Raw genomic sequence first — 25,661 nt, 5'->3', positions numbered from 1 at the left:
GGCAGGGGAGATAGAATCAGATTTCTTTTTAAATTTTTGACAGCTTCATGGAAGATGGATTGGAGAAAGGAGGCACTTGAGATAGAGGCTATCAGAGTGGTCCGGTATGTGCAGAGGAGAGCAGATATGAGATTTGGTAGAAGTAGAATTAGTGAGACTGGAGGAGCATATTTTGGGTAACATTATTCAACTCATTGCATATCCTTGTTAGTCACCTACAGACCTCCATGACTTTCCTTGAAGAACCTGGCTTGCAATTTTCCTCTTCAGCTATCATTATTCATAATGTTGTAACTGTCCACATTGGTAATTCTATACAATCCCATGACTTCTTCAATTATGATAATTTTCATCTGTCTGAAAGTTTGTCCTGGCCAAAGCTTATTAGAAGGTTGTCTTCCCTTTAGATAGCTCCTTGTGAGCAGAGACTGTCAAGTACCTCTATTACTATCTCCGTTTCATACATAAAACATGTGACAGTGTAAAGGTTCAAATGACTTGAACTACCATAATATGTTTTCTTAAGCCAGATTGAAACACAAATCTCCAAGTCCTACCCTCTATTCATTATATCAATTATATCAATGATGTCAAATTCAAATTTAAAAATTCTTAAAAAAGCACAAATTAACATTATTTGTATTATATTTTTTGCTTATTTTGTTAAACTTTTCCCAATTACATTTTAATCTGGTTTGGATCTACCTAGAAGTTTTACTGGCTTGGTGAGTTTGACACTTTTGTATTGCATCATACTGTTTTTCTTTTTCTTATCCCTCGTCTTCCCATGTTGGATCCTTACTCTTTCTTAAAAGTTTAGCTTTAAAATACCATTCCATCCATCATGATCCTCACAGTGATGGAAATGATTCCTTCTCCTCTAAACTTTCTTGATACCTTATTTCCACTCCCTTTTTGGCAATTAAAATACTCTTGGTTTTGTATTATGGTTATTTGTATACGATATCTCTTATTTCATGGAAAGCAGTATGATATAATGTGAATAGAGAGTCAGCCTTAGAGGAAGGAAAATCTGGATCCAGGTCTTGCCTCTGATCACATTTCAGTTATGTGCGCTGGACGTGCAACTTAAATGTTCAGCATTCCTGGAGACTCTATAAGAAGAAATTCTTCACTGGGAGCCTCAAACACATGAGGTCACAGATTTGATAGAGCCAATTTTTTTCAAATAGAAAACATATATTGTATATTTTGGGGAACAATAGATGATATTCTATTTTATTTTCCCTATTTACCTAACCTGAATCTAGTATATGCCAAGGATTTTGTTGTACCACAAACTATGGTCTGAACAGTTTTCCACCTCTTTTTATGACCCTTAGTTATAGATGTATGTGATTTCTGAAGGTTTGTTTTTTGTTTTTTCATTTAACTGAAAGCTTTATTTTATCAGCCTTTGAGCTCAGGCCTTTCAGTGTCCTGGAAAGTAGTGCTTATCTTACTACTTCTTAATGACAGTTTGTGGATTGTTTTTAGATTTCTGAATGGCATTTAATCAGGATATAATGTGTGTGTGTGTGTGTGTGTGTGTGTGTGTGTGTGTGTGTGTGTGTCTCCATCCTAAATCTATTTATGCTACCTTGAAACTATGAAGAGATAATTTATTTTATTTTGAGGATTATCTGGGCATGCTATTTCTCCTCTCTGGGCAGGAACATATATAAGTCAGCAATATTTAGAGCACACTGGGAGAAATCTGTCCAGGAGGTAGATTTGAGAGGATATATATGAGTAAATTTCTGACATCTCTGAGTCAAATATAAAAAATATTTTATTAATAATCTATTTGGAAATTCATTCTTCTTTTTCCTTATGTAATTGATTAGAATATACTTTGAATCAATGAAGAAAGTAATATTAACTATTTTCCCATCAAGAGAAACACATGAGTAATTCACTCGTCTTTAGCCTTTTCTGATTTCTTTCTTTTTAAGTTATTACCTTGGTATCGCCCTTCCCTCAGGCCATGACCCTCTGTGAAGACATTCCCTCTCATCCCCCTCCTGTCCATATTCAGGTTTCTTAATTGTTCTTGCTAGAAATTAAGTGGTTTGTCTAGTTGGAAGCACCATCAGATCTGGAAGCAGTGAATTAAATCCACTTTTAACTTTCAGCTTACCTGTAATGCAGAATAAAATACCACCACCTTTGAATTGTTCTGAAAATGTTTACAGTGGCGTGGTGGTTATTGTGGATTATTTTTTGTTATTTGCCCAAATGGCATTCAAAATTACTCAAACCAAGCATCAGTTTCATTCTCAGTAAGGAAATTTTATCATGACAATAAAAAGTCTATGTGAATTACCTTTCTGAATGTACACTCAATAGTTTACAGGAGAAGGTAGAATATAATGGAAAACAGTCAGATTCAAGAGATCCCTGAGCTCTGGTATAATCTCTGACACCTGTTTCCCAGGTAGCTTTTCTGAGTCAGCTTCCTTATCTGTAAAATGAGTTGATTGGATTTGAAGATTTCTAAGATCTCTTCCAACTTATTTCAGTGATTCTATAATCACATTCCCACACCCATACCTACACACACAGAATCTCACAGTTAGCACAGGTGGAAACTATTCCAATACAGATTTAGATAAAATAGTCTTGGAGGTAAGTTCCTTTTAGAAAACCAGTGATAGGAACCATAGATCATCAACAGAGACCCTAGGCCTGCTGAGGCATTGCATCTATTGTTGAGCTTTAAGTGACAAGAGTTATATATTTGCTGGCATCCAGCATTGATATTTTTTAATTTGCCTTATAATATTAATATCAACTTGAGTAAAATTTACCCAAATCTCCAAAATATCATCAAGAAATCCATATAAACATGGTAACCACAATTTTTTAAATATATCATCAATTTTTCTTGCCTATTGCTATACTTTGTCAGAATATACTTTGTCACATTTTGTAAGACTTAATCATTAAACTTTCATAGCTTAAAACTGTACTAAAAGACTTTGGGAACCCCTGTATTCTTTTAATAGGGTCTTCCAAACTCTTTTCACACATCTACATACCCACATCCATTGTAGTACTACTACAGGCAGTGAACTCTTTGTGTGTCATCTTTGTGAAATTTTTAATTCTGCAAGTTCTGCACATGCCATGGATCAGTCAGGCAGATGAGAGATAATTCAGGAAAAAATGGAACCAAGTTAGGGATTGGCAGCCTGCCACTGGGAGTGAGAGCACTACCGACCAGATGCTGATTTATAGAGGAAAATATAAGATGAGACTATAATTTAAAACACCATCATTATAGCAATACTGGTACATTAGAATCAAATAAGCTAACAGCATCTCTTTAATTCGATTAATATAATCCATTGATTGCTTTTTATAACTGACTAGCTCAAATTAATTCTCTTATCCTACAGTTTCAGAGTAAAATATAATGTGGGTATGAAGGCTTTAGAAAATTACAGCATGCTTTTACTTCTAAAGCTTGAAAAAGTTTGCATGGGTCTTTGCAGAGGTGACCAAAATGGTGGTAGACGTCCTTGTGTCCTTTGTTGTGAGGTGGTACCTTGTCCCCAGCTGTCACCTTTCCCATCCCTCCTACCACCCATCCCAGCCCAGGTAGAGTCCGCTTGCTCCGCAGTGGCGTCTCCAATAGTTGCCATTAGTTTTTGGTAGTTACCTTTTTGCCTGCATGTTAGCCTTCAGTTTAATGGCCTTTTTTGTGTTCATTCATTTTATTTTGTTTCCCATCGTGGTTTTGTTTATTTCTTTTTTTGTTTTTTTTTTTCTGTTCTCTTTTTAAAAACCGTCGTGGTTTGCCCTTCATATTCCCCAATGTTTGCACATGACAAGATGTTGCCATCCCAACATTACCTCCCACTTCACTGACCAGTGCCACTACTGACCATCTAGCACCAGCCACAGCGGGACCGCTACCTTCAGCCCCGAGGGACGTCGTGGCCTCACTCGTTTCTACTCGCTTCATCAAACTGACTTGGCGAACGCCGGCCTCGGATCCTCCTGGAGACAACCTCACCTACTCTGTGTTCTACACCAAGGAGGGGATCAACCGGTAAGGAACTGAATTTCTGTTTGTGATACTTTCTACCTTTCACTGTACAAACATTGGCTTTTCATAGATGCTCTGTGGGGCAGAAGTGCTCTTTTCTCTCCTTATGTGTCATGGATATGTTTGTGTTCATAACCAGGTATCTGGGTTCTTGCAATAGCCAGGCCCTTTTTATTGAGGTAGGCACAGGTGTTTCAGCTCTTGGGGACCTAAAGCAGAAACGGTGCCCAGCTTCCCAAGCCCTTGGCAGCAATGAACTGCACATTAAGGTGTTCGGGATTGACCCTTCCTGACCTCAACAGGATTAGCTTAGGATGTGAGTTACTGAATTGAGTCCAGCCACTTTTCTCACACAGAAGGAGTCATACACTTTTTTTACCTTAGGAAAACAAATCTGTTTTATTATTAAGAATATATATGGGGGCAGGTAGTTGGTACAGTAGATAAAGCACCAGTCCTGAAATCAGGAGAACCTGAATTCAAAGGTGACCTCAGACACTTAACCCTTCCTGGATGTGTGACCCTGGGCAAATCACTTAACTCCAATTGCCTCAGGGAAAAAAAAAAGAGAGAGAGAGGAGAAGATAGCTAGCTAGCTAGCTAGCTAGATAGATAGATAGATTTTTTCTCCCTAGAACAAGATGCTTTTTGATCTTGGTATGTCTTAGTTGACTTTTTGTTAAAAGATCTCCTTTTCTTTCCATATTCCCTTTATTTATGTTATTGTACATGAATAGACTGACCTCAAGTTAATGCCTTTATGAAGGAAGAGTGATCATAGAATCATGGGTAGAGAGCTGCCAAAGGCCTCTGAGACCCAGAGGGGTCATTGCTTACCCAAAGGTCCTGATGGCAGGTTGTTAAGGGGACATTGAACCCAGCTCTTCTGGTGCCAGAACTGGTGTTCTTATGCCCACCGTTTTCAAAGTCTTTAGCAGTTCCTTGTGGCCCAGTAGTTATAATAGCTTATAATTTCTAGAAGCAGTTTGGTGGCACAGAGCACTACTTTAGACACTTACTAGATGTGTATTCCTGGGAATTCACTTAACCTGTTTGCTTCACTTTCCTCAGCTGTAAAATGGGAATAATAACAGTTTATAACTCTTGGGACCGTTTTCAAGACCAATTGAGATAATATTTGTAAAGTGATTAGCATAGGGTAGGGGCGATGTGAATGCTAGTTGTTATTATTGTTGTTCTTATTTGCATCTTACAACAGCCTTATATAATAGCTGCCAAATACTCTTTCTTTTATAGGTGAGGAAATAGAGACTCAGAGAGAGATTTGTCTACAAAGTAGAATTCAAAGCCAGGTCTTCCTCTCTTAGTTAAGTGCTATGTTCCTAAGGCCAGACTACTTCATATAGATAGAATCCAAGTTCCCCAACCGGAAATCTTAGAAAGCCAAGATTTCTGCATCTGACCTCAAGCTGTTTCTCCAACTATAATACTTAATTATCCTCCAACTTGAATCTTCTATTCTAACTAGATTAGTTTGGTTCCCAGCATCAAGCTTTTGATTCATATGTTCTTCTCACTTGTGTGAAGACAATTCATTTATCAAATTGCAATTCAGTTTCCAGCTCTTTCTAAGTACATTCCCTTCCATTTCTGCTCAATATCAATTTCTTCTCTGAATTTGCTTTTTTACTGTGCATTTTGGTATTTAAATGATAACAGTGTAATATATGATTTTTAAATTATTTCAAAAATGAGCATATCAACATGTTTCCCAGTGGTACTATGTCTTACAACCTTGTTATTTCTCTCTCCTTCCTTCTTTTAATATAGTATTAAATGTTTTTTACTCTTTTCAATAAACATACATTATACTAGGTACTGAGGCTATACCTCCTATCTTCAAGGGGCTTACGTTTTGCAGGGGGGTGTGCATCATATTCACAGAATAAGTGATATATATGATCAGTATATACAGTTATTATATGTGCTTTCAGCACAAAGTCTTCTTTGTATCTGGGTATATAAAGAAAGTCAAAATGCGTGATTCCTGCCCTTGGGGACATTATCTTCCAGTGAAGTAGATAACATAAAAATAAGCATGTTTACATTAATATATATAAACAGTATAATTGGAAGATAATCTCAGCAGGAGGCATAGAAGGAGTTGGGGTCAAAGATGGAAAATGAGTCCTGCAGAGGGTGTGATTTTTATATAGTCTTGAAGGAAGTCAGGAATTAGAAAAGGAAAAGCATTCCAGGAAGGAGGGGCAGCCAGTCCCTGGCAGGTGCCAGAAGGCCATTATACCCAGATCATAGAGGGCATGGAAGGGAGGAAAGTGTAAGAAGACTTAACAGACAGTTAAGGACCTGGTTGTGAAGGGCTTGACGTGCCAAGCAGAAGATTTTATATTTTTGATCCTGGAAATGATTGGGCACTTTTATGTGCTATGTGCTTTAGGAAGATCACTGACACCTATTGGGCAGAGCATGGGCTTGAAGAAGAGACCCAGTTATTTCAGGTGATAAGGGCCAGTGCCAGGGTGGTAGCCAAAAGTGCAGAAAAGGGGAATCTAGACAAGAGATGTTAGAAAGGGAGAAATTATAAGATTCAAAGCTGATTGGATCTAGTGGGCTGAATGTTAGTGATGACTTGAGGATGATCGTGCAATTGTGAGCCTGAGTAACAAGATAGTGATACCTTTAGTAGAAGGGAAATGGAAAGAAAGGCATGATGTGGGGCACAGGAGAATGAATTCTACTTGGACATATGGAATAGAAGGTGCCTATGGGACCTTCAGTTTCTGATGCTCAGAAAGTAGCTGATAGTGCAGAACTGAAGCTCAGGGAGAGAGAGAGAGAGAGATTAGATCTGGTTATACAGATATGAGGATAATCTCTGCAGAGATAACAAAATCCAGGGCAGCTCATGAAATCACCAAGAGAGACACTATAAAGGGAAATGAGAAGAGGGTTGAAATGTGAATAGGAGGGAAATCATTGTATATTCAGTTCAAGCTTTAACTTAGGTAAAAATTCATGCTTTGAGTTGGGTCTTCAGTAAAAATGAGCTTGTATTTCTGGAACTATATTTTTGTTTTTGTGTATTGCATTCCTTATAGGAAAAAAAAACACAGGGTCAGCAAATTTTGTCTTGTCAAGAATCCCAACTTATCAAAACATAATCCCAAATTTTAAGGAAATTTAGGAAAGAAGTGCCAAATGGTGCTCTCCAAGTGGTGCTACTTGAAGAATTCTTAACAAAACAAGGAACAAAAATGATTATAAAACAGGAAACAATTTTGATTTCATAAAATTTAAAACCTTTTATAAGAACAAAGTTAATGAAGAAAGGAAAAGTCTTCCCTGATAAACAAATGATAAAAAGAATTAGGACAGCTTATAAGAACAAGAGCCATTCCCCAAATATTCAAAATATATGAACAAATCATTTTCAAAATAAAATTGAAAACTGTAAATTGATCTATGAAAATGTGCTCTCAAATAACTAATGAAAAAATGCAATTTAAAATTGACAAAGAGGAAAAAATAGGAAAAATCAGTTTTGAGCTGTGTGAAAACAAACATACTAATATACTGTTAGTGGAAATGTGAATTGGTTCAGCTGTTTTAGTTATCAGGTTGCAGAGTACAAGAAAGGTACCTAAACTGTCCATATTGTCTGATCCAGTAAGCTCACTACTTGGTGTAAAATTCAGAAAAGTCAAAGACAGAATTGAGGGTCCAATATATGCTAAAATATCCATAGCGTTTTTGTTGGAGCAAAAAACTAGAAACAAAATGAGTGTCAGGAGTCAGGAATCATTTGAATAAACTGGTGTATATGAGAAATTCAGAGAAACACAAGAAATCACATAAATATGTGAATTGTTACTGTATGAAATACCCAGAAGTAAAAGAAAAACCTATATCGTGAGCATAACAATATACAAATGGAAAAATTACTAAAAAGAAACCAAGCACTTCAGTTATTAAAAAACTAATAATGTTACTAGAGAGTAGGGAATGAACTTGTACTTAACAGAGGAGGAGGGAGTACTAGGGCATAATGTAATATACATTTTGACACAACAATCTCTGTATCAGAAGTTTGTAGCTTAATTGTTTTTCTTTGTTAAAAGGGAGAGTTCAGTTTCAAGTTGGGTAGTGGGGTATAATCAAAAATAATATATAAAAAGAAATGCCATCTATAAAACTTAGGCATTTTTTTTTACAATGACATAATTTATAATTATCAAAAGAAGCTTAAATTTAGATAGGTGATGTTATGCGTACGGACTAATATTACCTTAATTATTAGCATTCACTTTACCATGTGCTAAAAGCCGAGGTTAAATTAATAGAGGAAAAGAAGATTCTGAGATGTGGAGATAGTGATAAGGATAACCCAGCTAGGCTTGTGTTTTTCATGATGCAGTAGATAGAACATCTACCCAGGAGTCAAAATCCAGCCTCAGATAGTTAACACTTAGTAGCTGTGTGACCTTGGGCAAGTCACTTAACCCTAATTGCCCTTCCTCCCTCCAAAAAAGAAAGACCTTGGCAGGTTAAGGAGTTTAGATTCCATTAATTAATCATTAGAAAGCCACTGCAAATTATTGAGTAGCTAAGTAATATGATTAAAGTCTTACTTTGAGAAGATTAATTAGATAGTAATATGCTGGGTGGATTGGAAAAATGAGGGATTGTAAAAACCACTTGGATTATTTTCATAAACTAACATAAAATGATAATGAATTAGAATGTTTAAGGTAGAAACAGTGTATGGAAGGGGATGGAGCCATAGGATTTGTTGTCTCTTTATAAGGTCAGGTTAGCAGTTTCTCTGTGTTAGTGACTGATTTCCCCCAGCTTTTTCTCTTATAGTTGTCATCTTCTGTCATGGTGGAGAGAGCCCCAAGTGCTTTGGTCAAATAGTCAAAAACTCTGGAATATTTTGCCATCATGGATGAAGTCAGTATAGTAGGCAATAGAGGCAACTGATGACCAATCTGACTATAAGAGTTAATTCTTCCAGGGTCTGGTCTCTGATCAGGGCTATATAGTGACTGATGATGTAGCTGAGGAGTGTTAAAAGAATTAAAACACCAACTATTTGTTAAAGCAACTGAACTTTATTGTTAATAAAGTAGATAACTTTTATAGGGCAAGCTTTTTATAGAATTATATTATTCTGAACAATCTGAATAGAGCTCAAATAATCTGTGTTCCAGTTTCCTGCCATTTCACAGACAAGGACATGGATGGGTCAAATGAATTTACCATTTCACAAAGCTAGTAAATACAATACCCCATAGAGACTCAAACCTTCTTTCCCCATGTGTCACCCACTATTACTCCTCTGGCTTCTTCTTCAGCCTCTGTTCCTCAAATAACTAATCAGTGACTATTTGGTAGAAAAGTTTCTTTTCCCTCCCTTCTCATGTTCTCATCTCCATATTCCAATCCCATTCTGCCTCCCCTTTCCACCGTCCCTTGTAAAACTCCTATTGCCTATGAAATAAATACCCTCCCTCTCTTGGAACCTTTCTCTTACACTTTCCCTTTATCTAATCCCTTCCCAAGACTGGCAGCATCTTCTCTCTCCCATCTCTCATCATGGTGGTCCTGAGAATAAAGTGAGATGCTCCTCTCTCCCTGTTATTTCAAGATGCTCCCTTTGCCTCCTTCACTAAGTAGCCCTTTCTCTTTTGAAATCAAAACCCACACAATTAAAATTATAATATCCATAGTATACTACCCCTAACCTCCTTCTCTCTCTTTTCTCAATGTTCAGCCCTTAGTTCACCATCTTTCACTCCTCTTTAATTCCTGCCCTTATACTTTGTTATTGTTTAGTTATTTCCATGAAGTCCGACTCTTTGCAATCCCATGTGGGTTTTGTTTTGGTTTTGACACAGTTACTGGAGCGTTTTTGACACTTCCTTCTCCAACTTATTCTGCAGATGAGGAACTGAGTCAGGTAGAGCTAAATGATTTGCCCAGGATCACACAGCTAGTAAGTATCTGAGGCCACATTTGAACTTGTGATCATGCATTTTCTTGACTCGAGGCCAAGTGCTCTATTCCCTGAGCTGGCTACCCCTTATACTAGGGATTTGAATGTTCAGGTAGATGTCTTCTCAAACTCCCATCTCCTCAGTCTCCTTAAATCCCATGACCTACTCCTTCACTTTATTTCAGCCCTATATAGGGAAAGTCACATACTCATTGCCTTACCTACAAGCATTCCATTTCCCTTATTAGAAACTCTTCTATTTTCCTGTGTAGCCATTACCTCCTATCCTGCCACCTTTCCCATTGTGTCCTCATCAAAACTTCTAGTCCTTATATCCTTAACACACTTCTTTTCTCCAATTTCACTTTCTTCTTCAACTTCAGTCCAATTCTACACTGCCTTCTGTTCATCAGTCTCTTGCCCCTATTATCTTTTGCTATTTTTCTCTTGTCAGACCTTGGCTTACAACTCATGAGCCCAGTGAAAGAAGCCAGAGGAAGTTCCCCAATTGTATGACTGTTACATTATAAATTCATGTTTTCCAACTTCAGTTGTGCCCTCACTACAATAACGCAGCTCTTTTATTCCTCCCTAGATGGATCCCTGTTCTCACTTCCCTCAGAAGCTATTCCAAACCCACTTCTCTCTTGAAGCCCCAGTCCCAACTCCTTCAACCTGTCCTCTTGGCTAAAAAATTGTCTTTTAATTTTCTCAAAACTTAAGCCATTTAATGTAAGGAACTCTACTTTTCACCTCAGAATCCCTTCACCAAAACCTCTTTGTCAGTTCTCTTTTCCCTCACTGTCCTTAGTGCCATCTCCTTTACAAGTATATTTGATCCTGTCCTCTCCCATTTTCTCTTGCATATTGTAGTCAATTCATCCCCTTTCTTGAGCCTTTTCTATCAAATTCTTCTGTCCCTACTGCCTTCATCATCTTTCTTTAAAAACCTTCACTTTTATCTACTATGCTTTTAATCTTTTATTTTCTAGCCTTCCTTCCTTTTTCAGCTAAACTTCCTGGAAAAATTGTTTTCATAACTAAGAGAATTATAAAGAGAATCCTTACTGGAACAGCCTGCTTTTATTGTTAGCTGCTAGAGTAATTCCTACAAATTCCTCCAAAGCCATTCTTCAATAGACAAGTTAGTCAAAGGATGTGAACAAACCATTCTCAAAAGAATTACAAACTATTAAGAACCACATGAAATAATGCTCCCAAGTTATCAATAATAAGAAAAATGCAAATCAAAATTGCCCTGAGCTTTCATCTCACACTCAGTAAATTGGCAAAAATAGCAGACAGAAATCATTTATTTTGGAGGGTTGTGAAGAGATAGATATACAAATGAATTGTTGGGAGAGCTCTGAGATTCCATTACTAGTACTACCCCCAAGAAGGCCATCAGTAAGAAGAAAGTCCTCATTTTTATTACAATTTTTATAACCATATTTTTGTGGTAACAAAAGAATCAGAAACCTATCATTTAAGCAATGAGTTAACAAAATTTGGTGGATGAATGTAATGAAGTATTGCTGTGTTGTCAGAAACAAAAAATATGAATACAGAGCATAGAAAAGTTATGTGAACTAACACAAAATGAAGTAAGAAGAATCATAAAAACAGTATAAACAGGAACTACAAGACTTAATAGACATGAAATAATTGAAAATGAATTTTGCAAAATGACAAAGAAATATACATAGACACCTTCCTCTCCCTCTTTGTAGAAGTGAGTCTAGATCGTTGTCAGATTCTTTGATGTAGGAATCAATGAGATGAACTTTGCACTCTTCCTTCCTTTTTAAAGTATTGTATGGAATAACTTTCAAGAAGTAAGGGAAAGGATATGGGGAAAATTAGGTAATATAAAACAAAAAGAGTAAAATTTCTACTTATTGCCTCCACTCTCTCTGCTCTTGCTTAGTCCTTAACTTTGTACATTCTGGAATTCAGCCTAATCATGCAACTGAGACAGTTCTCTCAAAGTTACCAGTGATCTTATAATTGCTAAATCTGATTTTTTTTCTTTCCCTCTGCTACATTTGATATTGTTGACCACCTTTTCTTCCCAAATACTTCCTCTCCTCTGGGTTTTCGTAAACCTGTTCTCTCCCTTGCCTGTTCTTCTCCTGACTGCAACCATTTAGTTGCACTCCCTAATTATGGGTACTCCCCAGGAATCTGTATTAGACCCTCTCCCTTTTGTCCACTTCTATGGATCTGACTTCCATCTCTGGGGAGACAGTGCCCACATGTGCCTCTAAAGATACAGTCCCACTTGTTACCTTAAGCTTCTGTCCCACATCACCCATTGACTGTTAGGCCCATTTTAAATGCAATATGTCCAAAATTATTACTGTTTTCCTTCTCCCTGACTTTCCTGTTTCTGGCACAGCTCTCCTTTTATTTTCTAAGATTTACAGTCCAGGCATTATCATAGACTCTTCACTTTCCTTTACTCTAGATATCCAATTTCTGCTTTCACAATATCTCTGATCTGAATCCCTTTCCTCTACTTACATGGCTCCAATCTTAATTGAGTCCCTCCTACCATATTATCTAGATTATTATGATAGCTTTTTTTTTTGATGGTCTCCCCACCTCTGATCTCTCCCCACTCTAGTCCATCCTACACACTACTTCTAAAACCATATTTGTTAAATAGTCTCTACTCAGTGGTGCCAGACTCAAAAGAGATGGGATCTAATATAAAAGAAGGATTGCTACAAGCTGCATATTGACTTAGTTTTAAAATGTAATTTTATTCATGTTTTATTGCATTTTATTCATTTTGTTTCATTCATTTGTTTATTCAAGTATTTCCCAATTAAATTTTAATCTGGTTTAGATCCATCTCAAGAGTATTAAAAGCCATGTGTTTTATACAGTTCTTTCCTACTTAACCAAATCCAACTACAAAGTAGAAACTAATGTTTAGTTTTTAAGGCTTTTCATAACCTTTCTCCAGCTAATCATTCTAACCTCAGACATAATTCTGCTTCCCATGCTCTAATCATATCAAACTGACCTTTCTGGTCCTCAGTCATAACATTTCATTTCACATTTCTCTTCCATTGGCTATCTCCTATGCTTAGAATGCCCTCTTTCCATAGCTCTAGCTTAAAGAGGTATGTCTTTCTTTAAGATGAAGCCCAGGTACCACCTTAAGCACCTTTCTGATTTTCTCATGTCCCCAATACAAATTTATATTTGTGTGCCTGCATGTGTATTATCATCATACTTATGCACTATGTCAGCAGGAAATAAACTCATTTTGAGGAGCGGTCATTTCATTCTTTTTGAATGACACATAATAGGGTCTTAGCAAATACTTGATTGCCTGATTGATGTTAGCATTGCTATGATTAAAACTCAGCTTATCTGACTTCTATTTCCATCTTTATATATTTCTCATACCTTCTCACTCCCTTTTCACAACCAATTACAGATTAATATAGCCCTGATTACCTAAAATTTTTTAGAGTTCTCTTATATAAAATTCACCCTGAACCCTGCTTCAGACTCATATATTTTGCAGAAGTAAAAACATGACTGTAAAATATCAAGCTAGAAAAATCCCTCTCTGCTTCCTTCACCTCCAATCATGGATACTTTACCTTAGGAAATCCTTTTTGGAACAGCCTGCTTTTATTGTTAGCTGCTAGAGTAATTCCTACATCAACTTTGCTTCTTTATCTCAGAACTTCTTTTTTTCCCTCTCCTTTTGTGGAAGAGCTAAAAGAGTGAAAATATTTAACACTATTTAGATGTAGGAATGGAGAAAAAGAATCTGAATATCAGCAACAGGAACAGAGAATTCAGATTTTCCAGTTCTTGCGTTTTGTTAGAGAAGCCACTGTTTGAGCATCACAGCCCTCACTTCATCTCCTACCCTCACCCTTATACAAGTACACAAAGCCTTGTCCTGTTAGACACACCCCTTTCTGTAGATGCCTGTTTCCCTTTCCTTGCCCACAATTTTATAAGCATCTTAGCATAATTAATTGAAGTCTAGCCTCTACCTCCAGTTTGTCCTACATGTATAGGAGATGTTGCTTTGCAATTGGATTTGTGACCTAAATCTTCGAAACTGTGCTACAATTATAATTTATGTGAACTGTATGTAAGGGCAACCATCGAGTTCTGCTTGGCAATGGAATTACTCATATTCACCATCTGTTTTCTACCTATCATGCCGACCTAAACACGTCAGTGCTCATAAATGTAGGAGCCCCTGAAAAAGGCAATTAAACAAGGGATTCCTACTGGAGTCAGTCATTTAGGATGATCTCAGTGTATTTTAACAAACTGATGGTAGAAGGGAAGAGCTTAGTGATTAATTCAAAACTCTACAATTTCTTAGCATAGGTAACTAACTTCTCCTAGATAAACATTTTAGCCAAAGGAGAAAAACTATGAATAATTTGTTAAAGCCTCTTAAAATGGTCTTATCTTTTTATTTTTCAAAGCTGGTGAAATGTGTTTATACTTAGCGGTTCAACAGGAGGTATTTTTTGCATTTGAGTACACCTTTGTGAGTGTGGAGTTGTCTTCATCAGTTCACACCTATGATGTTTGCTTAAATCACATCTGAGTCTTTGGGAAAATCATTCCTCTCACAGGGTATGAGGGGAAAAGTCAATGAGTAAGATAAATGAATATTTCTGGATAGGCTCTTGGTATTTGAGGATTTTCTAGTGGCAGCTGGGCCACATTCTCTTTGGCCTCTGCTGGACAGACAGGTATGCCATTCCACAGATCCTCCAGGTCATTCTTAAATGTGACTCATCCTAAAATAATCCCCAGGGAATCTTGCTTTTTGAACTTGTTTATTTGCTCAAACAAGAAAACATGTCATTTAATCTTGACTTTTTTATGAATACTCTGACCAAAGCTAAATGTTTCATTATGGCACATTTGACTGGTTGTCTTAAGCAAACATTCCCCAAGATTCTTTTGCTTTTCCTTGGTGCAAACATCTTAAGAGTGGAGTTATATCCAACAATAGAGTTTTTATTGTGGATTATTTTTTTCAGGGCCTGTATCATTCATCCTTTAGCTCAAACCTCTTTCCTTGTGTTATTTTGGATTCAGATAATGAAGCAGTGAGGAATAATGGCAAGAACCCTGAAGTCAGTCACAGAGACCTTAGACAAGTCACTCATCCCTACTGTGCCTCAGTTTCCTTATCTGTAAAATGAGGCAGATGGACTCTCAGGCCTTGAGATCCTCTAGACTCTAAATACATGACTATATGAAACTGTCCTTTGTAATTTCAGAGCTCAGGTAAAATGTGCAAAGACATCTGTATTTGGGGAGAAGTGGGGCAAACTATGTACACATTTTCCAAACTTCCCTAATCCAGAAAGAAATAATGTATCAAAATGAGAAATTATTAAGATATCCAGATTTCTACTTTTTGGTTAGTTTAAGTAACTGAGAGGAAAAGATATAAATAGTCCCCACTTTTGGCTGAGATACATCATCTCACAGTAAATCATTGTAGTAAAACATTGTATTTTCTCTGAAGAATTATTTCAAAACTGTAAATTATATTATAGTCATGGCTGTGTCATCAAATAAACCCTGATTGTGACCAATACTATCATAAAATAAAAGATATAACAACCATAAATCTCTGATAATTTAAAATAATGAAAATATTTTCCAGGTCCTCTAAAATGCCCCATAAATGTTCTTGTACCCATTAATTATTCAAGGAGGTCCAGTATATAAGCACATGAAGTAAATTTTATCCATTATAAATATATACCCAATAATAAGCTTTAAACATGTAATTAACAGTAACATATTTGTCTGTTTAGAATTGAGCAGTGCTTTGACAGGATGATTAGAATGGTCATGGTCTCTTAAATAAAGTCATTAGGAGAAAAATATAGTCATTACATTCTTTCTTCTTTCAATAAATCCTTGTGAAAAGCAAGAGAATTAAAAAATATTTGGTTGACCTTAGAGCTGTTATCAAAATATCATAATAGTTTATGGGGTTTTTGTTTGTTTTCTCATTGAAAAGCACTTTTTAAAGTAAGAAGTAGCACCCAGCATTTCTTTTTTTTATCTTTTTACCTTTTCAGTCTAACTGCACAGATACCCAATAAAATAACCTGAAAAATCCTGTAATACTCCTCAGGTTTCCCTAGATAAGAAAATGGGGGTGATAATAGGGTCAGTCTGCTGAAGAAGATAGAAATGAACATCAAGGAAGCTTATGGAGAGCTTTGTCTTTCCAAGCCAAAGGATTACTTCATCTTCTGAGAGGGGAGTGAAGACGTAGGTGGTAAGGGATGATCCCAAAAGGATGTGTGATAAAGAAGAGGAAGAAGGGAAAATCTTGAGGAATGGCTTGAGAAATTTGTTCAATGAAATGTGAGGCTGAATCCTCATCCAAGAGAATGTGGGAGGTTTGAGGAGAAAAGTAGTGTTTTGGAATAGCTCCTGTAGTTAATGAAACAGGAAATCAATACGCATTTATTAAGTACCTACTGTATGCCCAGTACAAAGGAAGGAATAGTAGGATTGCCTTGTTGCAATAAAAGTTCAGTTTATATTAGGAAGAACAGTCTGTAGTAGACCCAGTTAACATAATTTTATGATTTTTAATAGTGCCTTTCAGCACCATCTTAGTAGGAACAAAGAAGGCAGTTGGTGAGAGTGATCCAGGCTTTATGAGATCTTCTCTAGGAGAGGGAAGCATTCAAGAGTGACAGAATGGTAAAGAGCAGGACTGCTTCTTCTGGAGGCCAAGGTTGGAAAGGAGGAGGGGCAGCTGGAGGAGGTGGGATGGTCTGGAAGATAAAGAAGATTCAGAGTTATTGAATAGGAAAGTGGAGTGCTTATGGATAATGCTTGTGCATCCAGATTAAGAGTATAGTCCTCTCTCTAACTAAGGTGAAGCTGGTAGAAATTGAATAGAAAGACCAACTCAGAAGACGCTTCAGCAGCTGAAGAGTTTGGTGTCACATTAATGGGGAAAATAGAAGGAACAGGAGTATACTAAATGTTGGATAATGAGTCCAGACGGAATTTGAACTGAGGTTACTACTTCTATTCTTCTCCTTTTTTGAATACAAAACATCCTGAGTCAAATCAAATTATCACCTGAGCTTTTTCATCCCTCCCAAAGTAACTTTCATAATACCAAAGACTAATCACTTTATTTTGCCTACTTGGAAAAACTAGGTGGGTTCTCATTGGCTACCAAATAAAATGCAAATTTTTTAACTTTCTATTCAAAAGTCCTCAATAATGTGACTCCAACTGGGTTTTCCATTGATTTCCTTATTCCTTTTCAGTATTCTGTGTGCCAACTATGTTTCTCAGCATTGTATTCCTACCTCTTCCCTCCATGCCTTGAGTACTGTGTTTGAGGGTTTTTTCCACATATGAACATTTTTCGTCTCCTTCCAGATCAAATTCCACTATTATGCTTTTGCACTTAATGTTTTTTCTAAGTTAATTATAATTAGTTGGTCTCTCTGCCCTTATTTTCTTTCCTTGGTTCCCCAATGTCTAGTGCAATGCTCTAAATATAGTAGGTACTTATAAACAGTTAAGGACTTCACACTTTCATTCATTCCATTCTCATGGAAGTGAAGCTGTACCTAAAGAAAACGAACAAACAAATGAACAAATATGCGATTGGGTTTTTAAGTGCTTACCATTTGGAAAGGGAGAAATGGACCTGAGGGTCACACTGTAATGGAGTATCTGACTTCCTTCCTGAAACGGTGGGGATGGGTAGGGAGGTGAGGATTGGTATCAATCCAAGAGAGGGAAGGGGGCACTGACAAGAAGGGCTTCCATGTCATGTTTTTTGTTGGCCCTTCAATACCCAATCTAGAATATTAGGCTGAATGTGTGTCAAACCCAGCAAATACCCTGGAAACCACTCTTTCTTTTTTTAAGTAATCCCTAATTTCATCTGTTTTGTTCTTTTCTCTTTTAAAGCCGGCAGTACAAATTGATTAAAGGGTATCTATTGAATAGAATTTGTCAGTCCTTTTTAAAATGGTCTCATTTTGCTGATCTTTTCAAATTGCTCAGAATTGTCTTATAGCTTTGTAATTAGTGATCTTTTTTCACCATATATATTTAACTTTCTGACTAACAAATTGAGAATGCTTCATGATATTATAGTTTCTCATCAAAATTTTCTCTTTTGGATGGAAATTGGACTAGAGCTCGCAATACTCTTTGCTGCTAAGGAAATCCTTCTAAAAATGAATATGAGGCAGAAACTTAGAAAAACAGTACCTTTTAAATAAAAGGCAAAGTGATTCTAGCAAGCTATCACAGACGTTATGTACTATGATCAGGTTGCAAATTAAAACAATTGAGGTGTCAACTTGCACCCATCATCACATTGGCAAAAAGTGACTTTAAAAAAAAGGAAAATGACAAATTCTGGTGCAGCTATAAGAAAACAGTTCATTAAATCCATGTTGATAGAATTGTGAACTAATCCAACTGTTCTATAAAAGAATTTGGTTCTGTTCCCCCAAAGTTCTTAAATTATACGCTACTTTGACCCAGCAATACTGCTACTAGATCTATACTCTCAAGGAGATCAAAGAAAGAGAAAATGGATCTATAATATTTATAGTAACTTTTTTGTGATGACACAGAATTAGAAAATGAGGCAGAGTACCCATCAATTGGGAGTTTTCGGAACAAGTAATAGTATATTTATCTGATAGAATATTATTATGCCATAAAAGATGATAATGAGGATGGTTTCAGAAAAACATGGAAAGATATGTATGAACTGATAGAAGATAATGTGATCAGAATCAAGAGAACAATTTATACGATGATAATGTTGTAAAGACAAACAACTTTGAACAATGAACTCAGCCACATGAATAATGGACTCATTGTGCAAATTGAAGCACATGTATACACACGTATATACACACACTTAAGTATATATAAACACATACAAATAAAAATATACACAAATATATAAGCATAAATAGTACATGATGGAGCTAATAAAGGGATTTGTGTTGCTTAATTTTACATGTTTATAATGACTTTCATTTTTCTTCCTTTTTGTAATGGGTGAGAAGGGTGAGAGGTGAGAGAATTTGGAACTGGAAATACAATTGAATTTGGAAAAAAGAAAAACGGTGCCAACTAGTTTCTGTTTTTTTCAGGATAGCAGTGAAGATTATGTGTCAGTATTAGTGGTCTCTGTGTTCTCCAAGTAAAAATGATTCCCAGAAGATTAGCAGATATGTTAAATGTTTCTGTCTGACAGAGCACTCTATTTCACCCTGAATTTTTCTCCTCGTATACACTGCTTGTTATTTAAAATTTGCATGAATGTGTGACACTTTATATTTAATGTTTGTTCAAACATAATAAAAATGAATCTGTATATTTTAGAAAATTTCCAATGGATGTCATTTTATCTTCCTATATTCTTTTCCTAAAGTGAAAGGATTGAAAATACCAGCCATCCAGGGGAAATGCAGGTGACCATTCAAAATCTGATGCCAGAGACAGTGTACATCTTCAGAGTTGTGGCACACAACAGACATGGTTCTGGAGAGCGGTCGCTTCCTCTACGAGTAGAGACTCAGCCTGAGGGTGAGCCTTACCAACATCATTGAAGCTATCATTATGAAAAAGTCCTTGATGTGTACTTAGTCTGGTCTTAGGCACTGTTGGGGTGATGAAGAAGTACAATCTCTTCTAACTGTAGGAAGTTCATAATCCAGATTGTATAGGACAATTATGGTCAAATGAAATTTATGGCTAAATTATGTGCTAATGTAACAACTGTCAGAAGGAGTTCAGAGGATTTTGTCACAACTGTTTTCAGTTTCAGTGCAACTATGAAAATCAGAACTTGTAAGAAGGTGGAAAACTGACTGATAGAATTGTGACAGGAAGACATGCTCCCAAGCATTCAGAGCCTTTAGCCCAGGGCCTGTTCCTAATATGCTCTGTCACTCTGAATATTCAGTCCAATTCTTTGAACTCCAATTTGCTCATATAAAAATGAGAGCATTCGCCCCAAGTGATCTCTAAGATGTCTTTTTAGTTTAAACTTGTGAGTCAAATAAGTTTCTTTGTATATCTTTTCTTCCATTAGTGTGGTTGTCAAACCAAGGCACTTGATTAACTTTTTCTAATTATCACATAATTGTTTATGCCTCAATCTTTTATCATTACTGATTATCCTGTGCTTTATTAGCACTTCTTTAGACAATTACAACATCTAAATCAGTTCCATTTGGAATGAAGTTTTATTGTCTAATACTGTACATAGTACCCCCCCCTTTTTTTTTTTTAAAGAACTATCCCATAAGTCATTTTTAAAAAATATTCTTAGGAAAAGAAGCACAGCATAAATCCATACATATCTTTGAACCAATTGCACATTTCAAGCTCCAGATGGAGAAAGGTTGCTGCGTAACATTTTTTTTTTATTTTGCAAGTTTCAGTACAAATCTGCTGTCCATGAATTAATGTTATATAAAATGGCTAAGAACAACATGAAATTTGGTGGGGGAAGAAAGAACTAAATTAGGAAGAGCTAGAAAGAAATGTTAGCATCTTAAAGCCATACAGTGCCCAAAATGGAAGACATAATCTTAGTCTACTATTTAGACATCATCTGGTCAACTTCTCCCATTTGAAGATGGAGAGATAGATAGAACTAGAGCATGATAAAGAAATAGAATGAACATGATAGAAAGATAGTGACAGATACAGCTAAAGCATAACAGATAAATATAATAAACATAATAGATATATAAAACATTTTTTCTCAGAAAATTAAAGCTCAGAAAAGAGAAATGCAGTCACATATATAGTAAGTTGTAAAGCTTGAAGACTCAAACTTAGATTTTCAGGCTCCAGGCTTTTTTTTTCCCATACACTATTCTGTTTCTACTTTGCCTTTTCAATTAAACTAATCAACTTTGTGTTGTCATCCTTTGAAAAACTATTTCTATTTGGAGTTCGATGAAAACAGAATCATTCAAAATCTCATTGTAAAATGTCACATAAAAAGCTTACCACACATTGTACCTTTACAGGAAAACTCCCTTTATAGGCTTCCAGAGTTTGCTTTGAGTCTACAGTATTTGCATCTAATCAAAGAGAAATTATTTTTCTTAATCATTTATAAGATTCAATACCTCTTCAACTCAGCAGTTCTTTAATAAATAGCAGAGTTGTGCTGAAATGAAGAAATTATCGATGGACTCTGACCACTTCCTCATTCTATCGAGAACATAGAATATTCAGTATAATTAAAAGTCAAAGAAATATCTTTGTGATTGTAAGATAATTTCCATAGTAATAATTTTCATCATTTGCTACCCAAAAAGGTACTTACTTATTCTTTTTAAAATAAAAGTGTTTTACTTAAAACTTATGACAATAGATTTGTAATTAGAAAGAACTCCATTTGTTGGCTAATTACATTTCAGCCAAACCACCGCTTTATTGTTTTTTTTTCTTTTTTTTTTTGTCATGAGTATTATATTAGTATATAATATAGTTTAATAGTAAAATTAATTGGTAAACTTAGTGAATTTACTTTTTTTTCTGTTTCTTGCTGCTTTCATTTTAGTTCAGCTCCCGGGCCCAGCACCTAACATCCGAGCATATGCTAGCTCACCTACCTCAATCACTGTCACATGGGAAACACCTTTATCTGGCAATGGGGAAATTCAGAATTACAAGTTGTACTACATGGAAAAGGGGACAGATAATGAGCAGGTATGCTATAGCCTTCTATAAATTGATTCCTTGAAATAAAGACAATGAATAACATTCCAAATACTGAACATTCACAGGGGTGTCAATTTTCTAAAAAAATAAAATGATGTACAGAAATAACATGGTTTCATATTGGCAAATAATAATAAAAAATAGAGAACTCATACAGGAAGAGAATCTTTTCTCAGTCTACTACTTTTTAACCTTTAATTTTTCACCAATCATAGTGCGCTGTTACTAAACTTGAAGCAGTATTTCCAATAATCATTTTTATATACCATTACCATCTGTTGTCAAGCAGTGTTTTCATATAAAAAGAAAAATCAGCACTTTACTATACAAGACATAGTTAATGTGCTTTGTCTAGATTTATTTAGTTGCAGTATTTATTTTGGCTTGATAAGTATATATGAGTTATTTTCCTTTATGGACAGGATGTTGATGTTGGAAGTCGCTCCTACACCATTAATGGATTGAAAAAATATACAGAATATAGTTTCCGAGTAGTAGCCTATAATAAACATGGTCCTGGAGTCTCCACACAAGATGTTGTTGTTCGAACATTATCAGATGGTAAGTTATTCATTTCCTTTGGAAATTAGATACTGTTCTTAGCTTTTTCTATGTATGCTTGTGGAAATGCTCTTAATTGTTGATCACACAGACCCTGTCTGCTTTGACTGCTCTAAGACTGACCCTTTGGGGAATATAGAGCTATATTTTTTGCCTAGCAATTAAGCTTGCATGCTAACTGGATCTGTATGAGATTTTTCTTAGGAAAATAGTACTCATCATTTATGGCTGCTTTCCCATCAAAATGGATGATTGCACTCAACTACTCAAAGTTTACTAACAGTGGAGTCTAGTAGCCTGAATATTTTGTTTAAACATTTCTATGTGAATACATTTATGTGTAATTTTTTCTCAATTTCCAGGACAAATATTCAGTACTATATCAATGCATGTGTATGTAAAAATGTTTTCAAATGGAAGCTATGAAATGCAGCCTTGAGCAAACTCTCAAATTTACTTATAAGCTAAATTATGAATTTCAATTTAAACAAAGCAGCTAGGTGTTGCTGTGGATAGAGTCCCAGGTTTGAGCCAGGAAAATCAGTCTTGAATTCAAACCTAATCTCAGACATTTATTAGGAGTATGACCTGCGCAAATCCTTTCACCCTATTTTCCTCATTTTTTTAATCTGTAAAATAATCTAGAGAAGGAAATAGCAAACCAATCCAGTCTCAAATGGGATCACAGAAAGTTAGGCATGAAACTAACTGGTATAGTCATTGATGTAACTGTAAGTAGCATCCCGTTTCCATATATTAGCCTCTCACAGGCTGCTCCAGGAAACTTTTACCAGATGCTTCCTCTTGGCTTAGTCCTAAGCTCATTGGAAGTCAGCATGGTGAACTTCTGCCGGCTGACTGGGAAGTAGCAGGAACTCCCACCTGTGTCTCACATAAGCTGTAAGACCTGAGGCAAGTGACTTCCCTTCCCTCAGCTTCCTTTTGAGGGTCTGCCTGATGGAGTCTTTCTCAGTGCTTTTTCAAAGAGAACTGCTCTGTAACCTTAGGTATAGTCAACAAAATGCAGCACACAGATCTGTACGCAGTGCTGGTCTTGGTGCTGGAGGAGCATGGTCCAGTGGAAAGATCCTGGTTCTGACAGTAGAGAATCCAGGGTCTAGTCCCACCTCCTAGCTGTGAAATCTTGGACACGTCATTGAGTTCTCTTTAAGAAGAGAGTTAGACTAGAAGGCCAGTCTATGTCAGTTATCCTTTGACTATAAAGATAAAGAAAACATTCTACATTCTGCCAAGAAGTTTACACTCAGCTAAAGACTACTAGATGTAGGCATTTAAATAGCTATAAAGTATATGTAAACTTAAATAACGTATTAACAGTATTGACAGATGTGAGTGGAGAGTCAGGAAAGGCTTCTTTTGTATAGGACATAGCACAGGAACTGTCCCAGGCAGAAACTGGGTATTCTGAAAAGTAGAGGTAAGGAGGAAAGGCGGGCACCCCAGTGTAACAGGCAAGATGAAATTCTGCTACTAAAGACAGCAGATCGGTTGGTTGGAGTATTGTGTTCACTGGAATCAGTCTGGAAGGGTAAGCTGAAGATTTTGTGTTTTATCCTAGAGGCAATGGTAAGGGAAGTGATATGGTGGGGAAACTGATTTAGACCTATTATTGACAACTGTGTGGAAGAGGGAGGAATCTAAAAGCAGGGAAAGCACTTAGGAGACTGTTGCAGAATTCCAAATGAATAGCAATTGAGCTTTGAGCTAGGGTATAGTGGCTATGTGAGTGCAGGGGAGATGGGTGTGAGAGAGGATGTGAGATAGTAGATAGACTCAACAAGACTTGGGAAGAGACAGAATAGAAGAGACTGGGGAAAGAGTCAGATCAAGATTATTCCAGCATTATAAAACTAAGTTGTAGGAAGCATGGCACTGCCTCAGGTTAGAGGAAAATACAGGGTGTCCCAAAAGTCTTACTGAAGGTTTAACCTGTAAGAACTTAAGTAATATAAATGCTACAAAGTTGTTTTGTTTTGAAGGGTTAAATTGGATTTAATTTTTTAAATTGATGTTTCTAATTAAAATCTGACATAACCACTTTCTTGTGCTATACAACATATCTCTAGATAATTTCAAACTTTGTAAAAAACTTTTATGAGCTGCAGACTCAGTATATGAAACGATTGTCTTTTTAAATCAGAGAATGAGATTTGGATACATACACAATAGTTAGGGTGTGGCCACATAAAAAAAGTCTAATAGAGATGGATAAGAGACCATGGTGTCCAAGTAGGAGAACCACCACTGCTAATCCATTTCTGGGACTGAGAAAGTGTCATTCAGAAAATTCTGTGCACACAGTACATAATGATGGGGTACTGTATTGTTAAAATTAAAGAATCATTTTTCAAAATTCACAAAATTAAAATAAATTTAAACAATTAAATTTTCACATGATAGGTTTTGCAAGTTTGTAGTATTTCATGCTTTTCAAGTTATTAAAATTGTATTTTCAGAAACCCTATATGATGAATTCCATTTTGGTTATGTTGAGAGTTTTGATATGCTCTAGGGGCATCCAGTTAGAGCTGTCCTTTAGGCAGTTGGTAATACAGAATTCTAATTCAGATGAAAGATTAGAGATAGATATGTCTCTATCACACTCCACATAGTATGATGTCTATTTCTTTTTATTTTTTTTTTAATTTTTAATAGCTTTTTATTTACAAGTTATATGCATGAGTAATTTTACAGCATTGACAATTGCCAAACCTTTTGTTCCAATTTTTCCCCTCCTTCCCCCAACCCCTTCCCCTCGGTAGCAGGATGACCAATACATGTTAAATATATTAAAGTATAAATTAGATACACAATAAGTACACATGTCCAAACTGTTATTTTGCTGTGCAAAAAGAATCGAACTCTGAAATATTGTACTATCAGCCTGTGAAGGAAATCAAAAATGCAGGCAGGCAAAAATAGAAGGATTGGCAATTCTATGTAGTGGTTCATAGTCATCTCCCAGAGTTCTTTCTCTGGGTGTAGCTGGTTCAGTTCATTACTGCTCCATTGGAACTGGTTTGGTTCATCTCCTTGCTGGAGATGGCCACATCCATCAGAATTGATCATCATATAGTATTGTTGTTGAAGTGTTTAATGATCTCCTGGCCCTGCTCATTTCATTCAGCAGTATGATGTCTATTTCAGCATCATCTGCATCATTTAAACCTTGGGATTGGATGAGATCATGAGGTGGGGGTCCTGGCAGAACCAAAGGGATGCCCTTTCTTGGTGGATGGGTGTAAGGCAGTGAATCAAAAATCAGGCACGTAGAAG

At 36.1% G+C, this 25,661-nt stretch overlaps 1 protein-coding gene across 10 annotated transcripts in view; it reads left to right on the top strand.

The window, feature by feature from the left end:
• Positions 1-25,661, top strand: part of NEO1 (neogenin 1) — a 228,917-nt gene that overhangs the window by 144,217 nt on the left and 59,039 nt on the right. For 6 of the 10 annotated variants that reach the window (XM_031956657.1, XM_031956654.1, XM_031956655.1 and 3 more), the window contains exons 8-11: positions 3,838-4,057; positions 19,492-19,646; positions 21,643-21,791; positions 22,226-22,364. In XM_031956657.1, coding sequence (XP_031812517.1) covers positions 3,838-4,057; positions 19,492-19,646; positions 21,643-21,791; positions 22,226-22,364 — 663 coding nt within the window. The remainder of the gene's footprint in view (positions 1-3,837; positions 4,058-19,491; positions 19,647-21,642; positions 21,792-22,225; positions 22,365-25,661) is intronic. The other 4 variants (XM_031956658.1, XM_031956660.1, XM_031956656.1 and 1 more) reach the window with 1 other exon arrangement.

The sequence above is a fragment of the Sarcophilus harrisii genome, chromosome 2 (genome assembly GCF_902635505.1).
Source record: "Sarcophilus harrisii chromosome 2, mSarHar1.11, whole genome shotgun sequence".
Classification (NCBI taxonomy): Eukaryota; Metazoa; Chordata; class Mammalia; order Dasyuromorphia; family Dasyuridae; genus Sarcophilus; species Sarcophilus harrisii.
Note: the sequence above shows the minus strand (reverse complement) of the source record. Positions and strands in the feature narration are given on the sequence as shown.